This window comes from Rhincodon typus, chromosome 1 (assembly GCF_021869965.1).
Source record: "Rhincodon typus isolate 14 chromosome 1, sRhiTyp1.1, whole genome shotgun sequence".
Classification (NCBI taxonomy): Eukaryota; Metazoa; Chordata; class Chondrichthyes; order Orectolobiformes; family Rhincodontidae; genus Rhincodon; species Rhincodon typus.
Genome location: NC_063332.1, coordinates 141,785,086 through 141,797,257, shown reverse-complemented (window position 1 = coordinate 141,797,257; position 12,172 = coordinate 141,785,086). Strand labels below are relative to the sequence as shown.

The 12,172-nt window shown below is 41.1% G+C and overlaps 1 protein-coding gene across 1 annotated transcript in view; it reads right to left on the bottom strand.

Annotated features, from left to right (window-relative positions):
• rxfp1 (relaxin family peptide receptor 1) overlaps positions 1 to 12,172 on the bottom strand; it is a 121,092-nt gene continuing 108,920 nt past the window's right edge. The window contains exons 16-18 of the mRNA XM_048599362.1: positions 11,204 to 11,614; positions 7,678 to 7,896; positions 1 to 591 (exon numbers count right to left, since the gene is read on the bottom strand). Coding sequence (XP_048455319.1) covers positions 311 to 591; positions 7,678 to 7,896; positions 11,204 to 11,614 — 911 coding nt within the window. The 3' untranslated portion in view covers positions 1 to 310. The remainder of the gene's footprint in view (positions 592 to 7,677; positions 7,897 to 11,203; positions 11,615 to 12,172) is intronic.

The following is a 12,172-nucleotide window of genomic DNA, read 5'->3' as shown; positions in this document are numbered from 1 at the left end:
TAATAGTTCAGTAAACAAGATGCATGACAACACATCAAAACAGCTGTGTTCATTTATACATCTAATGAAGAAGATACATCAAAATAAAGATGTCTGTCAAAAATACTAAAAGGCAAAATACAATCGAAATTTAAGCTTGCCTGTAAATAAATAAATAAGATGAAATTTTATTTTTGCTTAAAATCTTGGCAATGTTTTTAGCCCAGATCTTCAGCTAAATGCAATCACTTTGTGATATGACAGCACCCACCTTGTGCTAAATTTTTGATACAAAATTTTCTAACAGCAGCTTCTATGTAAGAGTTCAGTTTCATGGTGATTCACGAGTCAGAGAGATTTCCGAAGGATTTTGTAAAAGTTCATTTTTCCCTACTGTTGGTATGCTGTCCTGCAATGGCCACATTTCTAGGAGGATGAATGATGGTGCATAGATTTTCTGACTTCGTTTGTTTACAAATCCTCTTCTTTTATAGTTGTACCAATACTGTAGTATCATTTCCTTGAAAGTTCGAGTTGTTAGAGTGTAGAGGATTGGATTCAATGCACTATTAATGGGCAATATGAATATAACCACCCAGGAACTTATGGTACCTGTTTGGAAAACAAAAGAACAATCCATTTTTAAAAAACAAATCATGAAATTACATTCAGTTCAATTATCCCAGATCCACTGAATACAATCTTTGTAGGCCTGATAGTATAAATCCTTTCCTTCACCTTCATGTGCATGTGAATTTAAACCCTGTCACACCTAACTCATCTGAAGCCAAGTGGTAACATCATGGTAATGTGCCTGAACTGGTTACCCAGAACCCCAAGCTCTAATGTTCTGGGAACATGGGTCCAAATCACACCATGGCAGATGGTCAAATTTGAATTTAGCAAACAAAAATGGTATTCAAAGTGAGCCCAGCAGGCCAAGCAGCATCAGAGGAGCAGGAAAGCTGATGTTTCGGGCCTAGACTCTTCTTCAGAAATCTGAAGAATTTCTGAAGAATGGTCTAGGCCCAAAACGTCAGCTTTCCTGCTCCTCTGATGTTGCTTGGCCTGCTGTGTTCATTCAGCTCTACACCTTGTTATCTCAGATTCTCCAGCATCTGTAGTTCCTACTATCTCATTAAAAGTGAGCCTATTGGTGACCATGTAACCAGTTGATTGTGATAAAACCTCATTTAGTTTATTAGTGTCCTTTTAAGGAATAACATCTGCTGTCTTTACCTGGTGTGGCCTACATGTCAGTCCAAACAGAATGTGGTTGACTCTCAACTGTGCTTTGAAATGACCTAACAAGCAATTCAGTTCTAGAATGGGCAATAAGCCAGGGACATGCATATCCCATCAATCAATATAAAATAAATTAACTTTATTCCTCCTCTATGGTATAATTCTAAAGCCAGTGTTTGTGCACTAATCTTGAAGGTGGTTAAGATTAACAAAAGTTTTTAAAATTTATTCCTGGGATACAAACATACAAAATAGAAGCAGAGTAAGCCATTTGGCCTTTAAAACCAGCGCAATGTTTTAATAAGCTCTTGTTTGTAGCTGGACTAGGTCAGCATTTATTGCCTAACTTTAACTGACCTTAAGGAGGTGAGCTATTGCCTTGAACTATTGCAGTCCTGTGCTGTACACATGAATCATCAAGCAGTGAAGCATGGAAGGGAAGAGTTATTTGGTTTCTTTTGCATAAACGAAGCAGCTGATTGAAAAGTTGGATTGACGCATATTTCTAGTCTTTAAAGACTATACAGCTTGGTTCAGGGCATAGCTACCGTATCCAGTGAATTATTGTTATTTGGAGTGATGGAAATAGCTGAAGACTGGCTTCTGTGTTGCTGAGGACCTCAGGTGGAGACGGATATAAATCATCCACTTGGCATTTCTGAAAGAAGATAGTTGTAAATGCTTCAGCTTTTTTGGACTCTGTGCCATTACTGAGGTTGGGAATGTTCAAGGAACCACCTCCTCCAACAGTTGTTTACAGCCAGGTTGTTGATAAGATCAAAGTATTTGCTACATCTTGCTCTTTCATGAAATGGTATACTGTGAATTGAATTATACAAAGACTGCTATCTATATGGTCTGAAAATCAGAAGGTGACAGAGAAGGATCATCCACATGACATGTCTAGCTGAAGATGATTGTGAATACTTCAACTTTGTTTTTTGCTTTCACTGCTTTACTGTGACATTGTTTAGTTTTGAGGATTTTATGGAGCCTCTGCTAGGTGTTCAATTATCCACTACCTGTCATAACAGGACATGCCACTTTCTGTAGAACTGTTGCCTTTCTTTTTGGAATGGCTTGGCTCTGTCTCTAGCTCATTGCCTTTATCAATTAGCATGAATTCTCATGGCCTCCTGCTTCATAAGTTGATTAATCACTGATTCCCCTTGTTTAATAACAATTAGAAGAAGCACTAAATGTGTCAAAGTCAAGCATACACTTGGGCAGTGGACGTCAATGTGCATCACCAAGAGTGACTCAGAGGCATGACCACTGATCAAGATGGCTGGATCCTCATAGAATGTCTTTGGCAGGTGATGGGGATGAGGGATCCATACGAGGGAATAGTCTACTTGACAATGTTGCTACCAAACTACCATGCAAATACAACTTCCCATGATCATACTGGTAGAAATGACCACTGCACAGTATTTGTGGAGACAAAGTCCCAACTGCACATTGAGGTTACTCTCCATTGTGTTATGTGTCTCTGCCACTATACTAAATATGACAGAATTTGAAAAGATGCAAAAATTCTAAGCTCCAAAGCCATGAAGTGCTGTAGACCATCAGCAGCAGTAGAATTATATTCAACCACAAACTGTAACCTCATTGTTTGACATTTCCCCCACCTCTAACATTACCATTGAGCCAGGGCAAAAACCTAGCTCAATGATGAAGAAGAACGTGCCACTAATGGCACCAGACATACCTAAAAAATAATGTGTCAGCCCGGTGAAGCTACAACAAATGACACGGTGGCTCAGTGGTTAGCAGTGCTGCCTCACAGCGCCAGGGACCTGGGTTCGATTCCACCCCTGGGCAACTGTCTGTGTGGAGTTTGCACATTGTCTGCATGGGTTTCCTCTGGGTGCTCTGGTTTCCTCTCGCAGTCCAAAGATGTGCATGCTAAGTTGCTCATACTGTTCAGGGATGTGTAGATTAGGTGGGTTATAGGGGGATGGGTCTGGGTGGGATGTTCCTCCCAGCGTCAGCATGGACTTGTTGGGCCAAAGGGCCTGTTTCCACACTGTTGAGATTCTATGAGATATCACATAGCAAAAGTAGCATGCAATAGACAGACCCAAGTGATCCTCTAACCAACAGATTGGATGTAAACTCTGCAGTTCCGCCACATTCAGTTGTTAATGGTGGTGAACAAACAACTAACCGCAGGAGGAGGTGCCCCACGAATATCCCCACCTGTGGTGCTGGGGAAGCCAAGATTGAAGTATGCACAACCAACTTCAACTGAGTGGATGATTTATCTTAGCCTCTTCCTAAGGTTCCCCCAACATTACAGATACCAGTTTTCATCCAACTGAATTCACCCCATGTAATATCAAGGTTGAAGGCACTGGCTACTGCAGAGGTTATACACCCTGACAACATTCTGCAATAATATTGAAGACTTGTGCTCCAGGAATTGCAGCACCCTAGCCAAGCTGTTCCAATACAGCTACAACACAGGCATCTGCCTGGCAATGTGTAAATTTCCCAGATATGTTCTGTCTACAAAAGCAGTATAAATCAAACTTGGCCAATTACTGCTTCATTAGTCTTCTCTCAATCATCAGTAAAATGATGGAAGAAGTCATTCTCTATGTCATCAGTTGGCACTTAAACAGCAGTAACCTGATCAGTGATATTCTATAATCTGCAGAAGACTGCAATGTTGCTGCCCATTTTGCATCAGATGGGTAAGCATTTTTGATGACTTGAATTCTGTACAAAAGAAACTTAGCTTGTCCTTGAATGTGATCAAATAAAAAAAAAATCAACCCATACTTGGTTACCCTGATATTTCACCTCCCACTTATATTGAAGGAGAGATTCTAGAATACATTGAACACTTCCAATACCTTGGCAGCCACCTCTTTCAACAAACCACCATTGAAGAGAAGATCCCATAGAATCAACTGTGCCAACTCAGCCTTCTATAAACTATGGCAGCAACTATTTGACAACAAAGCCCTTTGTAAATCATGAAATGTCCTAGTTCTCCTTGAAGTATAGCAGCATTGACATTAATCATTGGGAGGAGCTGGTTACCAGCACTCAAAATAGTGATAATTTTCTCAACAAGTTGCATCTTGATGTCTTAATGATATGGCAGACAGTGGAGAGAAACAATGGAAAGGAAATAAATCATGCAGTCTGGATGCCACTTCTTCCTGCCCCATGCCCTTAAAGATCTCTGTGTCAAGAATTGTTCTGCTCAATCACATGAAAACCCATGCTCAAAACTTGCATTGCTGATTAGATATCACATCACCTGAATGCTAATAGATATATAATTGGCATGTTTGTTTGCTTGCTAAACTGATTTGACTTTAATCCTATAAATATAATGCAATAAAAATGACTGCCTAATAAAGTCAGCCAAAAAATGACATTTTTAAAAACTGAAAGAACTGCGGATGCTGTAAATCAGAAACAAAAACAGAAGTTGCTGGAAAAGCTCAGCAGGGTCTGGCAGCATCTGTGAAGAGAAATCAGAGTCAATGTTTCGGGTCCTGTGACCTTTCCTCTGAACTGACAGTAGCTAGGAAAATGTTGGTTTATATGCAGAAGATAGGGTGGGGGAAGGGTGTAAGGAGTAAATGATAGGTGAGGATACAGCCCAAAGAGAGAGAAGACAGTTGGACAGACAAAGAGATAGTCAGAACTGCAGAAGCTGGAGTCAGAGATAACACAGTGTGGAGCTGGGGGAACACAGCAGGCAAGACAGCATCAGAGGAGTAGGAAAGTTGACATTTCCGGTCGGCACTCTTCTTCAGAAATGGGGAGGGGAAGGGAGCTCAGAAATAAATGCAGAGAGGAGAGGTGGGGCTGGGGAAGGTAGGTGGGATGGTGATAGATGAGTGCAGGTCGGGAGTGGTGGGGATTGGTCAGTGAAGTGGGACGGCCAGATAGGTGGAAGAGAAGATGGACAGGTTTTGACAGGTCAAGGAGGCGGGGATAAGAGGGAAGGTTGGTCATGCTTGGATGACGAACACTTTTTCTGCCACATTTGAATGTCGAGCACTTCTTCCGCTGCCTCCGCGTCTGTGCCTATTTCTTTAATCACGAATCTAACCCACCCTCTACAGACCCCTTCTCCTGCCTCCAACACACCCCATCCTCCTGGACACCACCCCAAGTCCTCCTACCCTCCCTGACCTCTTCATCTCCAACTGCCCTCGTGACAGCGATTGCCTCAACCTTTCCACCCATTTCACTCATTCCAACCTCTCCCCCACGGAACGTGTAGCCCTCCGCTCCAACCCACAGATAAGGGAGATGCAATCGTGGTATGGTGCACTGACCTTTACATCGCCAAGGCCATGTGCCAATTCTCTGACTCCTCCTCCTGCCGCCCCCTTGATCATGACTCCACCCCGACCACCAAAACATCATCCCTCAAACCATTCACAACCTCATTACCTCAGGTGACCGCCCACCTGCAGGCTCCAACCTCATTGTTCCCCAACCCTGCAGCGCCCATTTCGATCTCCTTCCCAAAATCCACAAACCTGACTGTCCCAGCCGACATTGTCTCTGCCTGCTCCTGCCCCTCTCTCCACGACTCCCTTGACCGCTCCACAATCCCCACTAACCCCACTAACTCCCGGCACCTTTCCCTGCAACCGCAGGAAGTGCTACACCTCCCCCTACACCTCTCCCCTCACCTCCACTCAAAGCACAAAACAAACCTTCCACATCAGACAGGGGTTCACCTGCACATCCGTCAATGTGGTCTACTGCATCTGCTTCTCCCGATGTGGCCTCCTCTACATCGTGGAGACCAAGCAGAGGCTTGGAGACTGTGTGGTAATACACCTGCGCTCTGTTTGCGACAAATGTCAACACCTTCCCATCACAAACCATTTCAACTCCCCCTCCCACTCCCTGGATGACATGTCCATCCTGGGCCTCCTCCAGTGTCACAATGACGCCACCCGCAAACTGGAGGAGCAGCAACTCATATTCCGTCTTGGGAGTCTACAGCCCAATGGCCTATATGTGGATTTTGCCAGTTTCAAAATCTCCCCACCCTCGGCCTCATCCCTCTCATTCCCGTCTCCTTGACCTGACACAATCTGTCCATCTTCTCTCCCATCTATCCGCCCTCCCACCTCACTGACCAATCCCCACCACTCCCTACCTGCATTCACCTATCACCATCCCACTACTTTCCCCAGCACCAACCCTCCTCTAATTATTTCTGAGCTCCCTTCCCCCTCCCCATTTCTAAATGGTCCCGACTCAAAACGTCAACTTTCCTGCTCCTGTGATGCTGCCTGGCCTGCTAGACAGACAAAGGAATGGGTAATGATTGGCTGGGAGAGTGATTAGCTGTTAATGGAGACTGTTAATGGCTAACAATACGTATTGTGTAATGGCAGACTATGCAATAACATTTTTAAAGCTAAGTTGTGATACAATCTGAATCCTTACTGTAGTCCCAGTAAAGTTGACCATAAAACTATTGGATTGTTTTCAGAAACATCTGATTCAATAATATCCTCTAGGGAAGGAAATCCACCTGAACCACTCAGCTCCTGACTTGCTAACAGTCTTGGTCCAAGCACTGAACAATGGAACTGAAATTGGGAGATTAGGTGAGAATAATTGCCCTTGACACCAAAGTAGCATTTGACTGAATTTGAAATTAAGAAACTCTATTAAAAGAGAAGTCAATGGGAATCAGAGGAAGATTCTTAGCTGATGCAAGTAAAAACTCACTGAAAGAAAAAGGCTGTAGCTGTTGGACACTAATCACCTGACCCCAGAGACTCTGAAAAAATAAATCTGCACTAGCTGAAACGTCTACCTCTCCCTGTGTGTTCAGGTCTTAAGCCTGGCACATGGCATTTCAACAGCACTCAACCTGCTTCCCCCACTCCCATCTACAGGTGAGCTAGGCCAAGGGGGTCATGTAGGCTTGTCATTGGGTAAGATTAGTACCGAGTCACATGAGCTTCTTCATAACCTCATTTCACTTTGAATTTAAGAGACAATTTAAAACCTCAGAGTCATTCCTGTAGGAGTTAGACAAGAAATTGAAAGTTTTAGAACTCTGTTTTGTTTCAGACAATTTTAAAATTACGCACTAGAAATTCAATGCAATAGAAATATTAAGAAAAAATTGAATAATGGTGTATTTTGTTCAAGCAGAAATGTTTAGGAGAAAATGAAGAGATATTTTGACGTTTATTGTACGTGACTGGAAGGAAGATTTTTTTGTTATTATGGAATTTTATAACTTTTGAAAAAAGAAGGCAATGCTGTGAATTTGTTGCTTATTCTATTTGATCAACATTAGTGCCAAACTTTACGGTAAATTATCTTCTTCCTTTTACTGGCTAACACAAGACCCAAGACACAACATTTTGCAGGCACTTATAAAGCCTACAGGCAACTGAAAAACAAACTTGGTGTTTAAGTAGGGAATATTAGATGACCTACCTGGTATTTTTACTTTATGTACAGACAGAATTTTTAGTATAAAAATAGGGATCCAGCAAAGTGCATCTGTGAGGACGATGAAGAAGAAGCGTTTGGCAATGGTCACTTCCTTTTTAATGTGTTTGCTGATTTTTGTTGCCATTGTACTGGTTTGATGAATATTGTAGAACATACTTCCATAGGAAAATACTATTACTATAAAAGCGACAAGGTTTACACCTGTGAAAACAAACATTACATAAACGTGTATATAATTTAATAATATGTTAATTGCTGCCATTTAAGTTGTTTCATAATTGCCTTTTCAAGCTTCAAATTTTAACTATACATTCTGATACTCACCAGAACAAGCCTGGAAGGAGCTAAACGTACAAATGTGGTCCTTGCTCTGCCTTGGCAATGGAATTATAGCTGCAGAATTTTCTCACACTTTAATGAGCATGTTCATAATAAAGAACCTATACCTCACAGATTAGGTGGAATTTTCCATCTTTAGCAGTGATGGGGAAGATGGAGGGCAGGGCAAATAACTGAATAGATTGGAATCAGGAAATCTGACACCCGTCATCTCAGCAATTAATTTCTGGGTGAAAGATCCATGGTTGATCTTCCCAACCATCACCAATTAAGTCCCTTAAGTGCTCAATTAACAACAATCTAAGGGTTTCAACTTGCCACTGGTCCTACTATCTGTATTCTTTATGGGTGAGCAAAATGAGTTTTTCCACTTTTAAATCCACCGAAACCTTCATATTTCCTCGCTTCTTGTGTCAACCTGCTCAAAAATTTTACACTCCATCTTCCCTGATTCTGTATTTGCATCCTTCTCCTCCCAAGTAAAGACTCATTTAACACTCCACCAATGTCCTCTGCCTTCACGCACAGACTTCCTCTTGGGCTCAAATGGGCTCTACTCTTTCCCTTCTCTTTGACATACTTATAGAATATAATGGAATTCTCCCTAATCTTGCTGGCCAGCATTTTTCTCATGCCCCCTCTTTGCTCTCTTAATTGTTTTGTCGAGCTCCCCCCTCCCCCGCACTTTCTATACTCCTTTACGGCCTCTGTTGTTTTGTTCCTGTTGTACTTGATATTTGTCTTTTTCCTTTTTAGCCAGTCCTGAATATTCCTAGAATCCATGATTCTCCGGGTTTGCCGCTTCTACATTTCAACCTAAAGGGAACATATTGGGTCCCAGTACTTTGTTGAACACCACCCACTGTTCTGCTGTGGATTTACCCTCAAGTAGCTGTTCCCAGTAGGTGACCCCTACCATCACTTTATTGTTGATTGAGAGTGGACTGATGGAGTGGTAAATGGCTGTGTTGGATTTATCCTGCTTTTGTGTACAGAACACATCTGTCAATTATCTGCATTGTCAGGGTGATGTCAGTGTTGGAGCACCTGCACTAAACAGCTTGGCTAGAAGCAAGACAAATCCTGGAACATATACCTCCACTGTGTGTTAACTACATGTGTGCTAATTTCTAAACCAAATAGCCCTAGTGCTCTTTGCAACAGAAGAACACACATGAGCTCTAGAAGTCAAACTGGAACCTTAAAGGCACACACAGAACCTTGTATGTCCTCCAAAAGCTCTGCAATGCCTTTTCTAAACACGGATTCAGTACTTGGGTGTCATCCAATTAAACAAGAGATTCACACTTTGAAAACAGCATATCTGCAGGAGTTTAAGGACAAGACAGAGAATATTGTCTATTTCATCCCGACTAAGGCCTTGGGAAATTCATGCCTGCTGAGAGCAGGATGAAGTTTCTCTGATAACTTTACAAATGTCCCAGAATTTTACAATGGATTGGTAATTGATTCCAGATGGTATTGATCACTTTTTCCAAAAAGTCTAGAAAAAGATTGAGAATGTGCATTAATATAATGCCTTTCAGATACGCTTTACAGCCGCTGCTTTGCTTTTGAGGTGTACTCATTGCTGATGTGCAGGCAATCACAGCATCCCACTTGTACACACATTTCTTAAACATTATTTAAATAAATTACTAGCTATCTTTTCCTGTTTGCGTGATATCTAGTGGCCAGGATAAATTGAGAACTTGCCTGTTTTCCTTCAAGCAGTGTGATGAAATCTTGTACAAGACCAAAATGATAGTCAGCTCCCATAAATTGACATAAAAATGTGAGTTTTCCTGTGTTTATTAATACATTAAAACTTGTGTTTCTCATATTAATTGGTAAAATCTGTTGGGTTATTTATATAACAAAAATACTTGAAAAGTCTCAACTGCAGCACAAAGAAGTAAATGAGATGTGTTATTCAGTAACTTCTACCTAGAGACAACATTGCACTAAATGTTGTGCTACTTCCATCTGCCAATGATCTGGTGAATTATTATAATGGTCTGTCATTATCAAAAATAAACTGAATGTTCCGATCATCAAATAGCCTTTGTATTTTCAGAACATATCTGTGTTATCTGTCATATATACCCTGCAGAGGTGATTCTTTGCTGCTGCCGATGTTAAACGTCAATGGAGGAATCATACGGAACATCACACAATTCTTTGTGAAATTTGTCAAGTCAACATACCAATGCATGATAATTATATTTTAGTTTCACATTTGTGGAGAAATGGACTCCAGGTGGCTTAAATTATGTGACATACAAGAGAAATAATGACGCACCATATGGGTTGCAATAAGGATTTAACCATCTGATTTCCCCATATGGTAGGATCTCAATTCTCAGCTGCGCTGTTGGTAAAGCAGAGTTCATTATCATGGGGGTAAAACTGGAGGATGAAGCAATCCATTCTGTTCTTGTACATCTAATGGCTGGTTGAGGATTAGCAATGGAATGGGAACAGGGTACTTGATGTTCCCTTAGCCAGGTGTTTGGATCAGGAGGAAGACATGGGCTGAAGATGGAAAGAATAGAAACAAATAAAATGGGGAGGGGCAAACATTAAAATAAGCATAAAGCTATGTAAGTAAAACACCTTTGCTGTTATCAAAATAAATCTTGAATTTGGGGGATTTACAACATTTTGGTGCAGTTTCATCATTGTATTTTCCATTTTTCTTTACTCCTATCTTGAAAGTATTGATTGCTGCTAGGGTCCAGTTACGTGGATTTTTGAAGCTCTTGATATCTCACTAAAGTGGCCAATTAATTAGTGTAAACTTGGACATTGAATATTATTATGATACTTGACTAAGGAGTGGGGGATAATAATTAAGCTTATCATCTTCTCACATCCTGGTTCATCGGTTCAGAGAAACCAATAGTAATCAAGATTGGAAGTCTTAGTTGTTTTTTTTCTTCACAGGCAAGTATCACAAAGATCAACTGCATCATTCCTACCAACTTTCCTTTCTCTTCTCCCCTCCAGAGATTAGATAACTCAACAAATAGCTGGTACTTTCTGCTGGTATGCCTTCACCTGCTGGGCTATGAGTGGAGCTATAGCTTCAGTTTAATATATTAAAAAAGTTGCAAATGAACTTTATTTGAATATCATAGATTTAGGTACAACAAATAATCAAGCTTACCAAGGAAAATGACAGTTGAATATGTCTGTGCTCCATAAGTCTCCAAGTGTTCTGAATGCAGTGGGAAGCACACTCCATTTCTGCCATAGTAATTCTTAAAGAAGTCGTTATTCATCAAAGGAGTGAATGCAATGACAAATCCCACGAACCAAATGAAAATCAAAATAGAAACTGTCCTGCATTTTCCTGGCTTCAGATTACTGAATGGATAAACAATGCAGAGGTACTTTTCCAAAGTCAGGAAAGACAAAAGTAATACAGACACCTCTGTTGAAAGCATTGCTAAAGATCCAGTTATCCGACACTGCACACTGTTCATCCATATTTGAGCGTGTCTATTGTATTCGCCACGGTATCTAAGGTCATATGATCCAATTAGTAAAAGGTATATTCCCATCAGGCAGTCTGCACCTAGGAAGAACAAAGCAAACACCTATTAGATGGGTCTACAAAAAAAATTAACACATCAATATAAGCAGTGTCAGTAGAGAGACAACCATAACGCAGTTGTCTCTGAGTCTCAGAGATACTAGGAACTGCAGATGCTGGAGAATCTGAGATAACAAGGTGTAGAGCTGGATGAACACAGCAGGCCAAGCAGCATCAGAGGAGCAGGAAGGCTGATGTTTCAGGCCTGGACCGTTCTTCAGAAAGACTCAAGACTTCTCTGAGTCTCTGTCGGCTCATAATCCTACTCCAAAATTCAGCACAAAAGTCTAGATTGACTTTACAATGTGGTACTGAGGGAGTGCTGCACTATCATAGTTGAGATGTTAAATTGTGCATTATGCCAATATGATTCCTTACATATTTGAACAGCTGACTTCACATATGATATCATGTAGAATGGTGCTGAACTCTGTTCCCGTCAAGGCATCAAAGACAGAGTCATTACTGGGATGTGCCTATACACCATGATTGATGCAATTAAAAATACATACTATACCTAGAGAAAATCAAAGTTTGCTC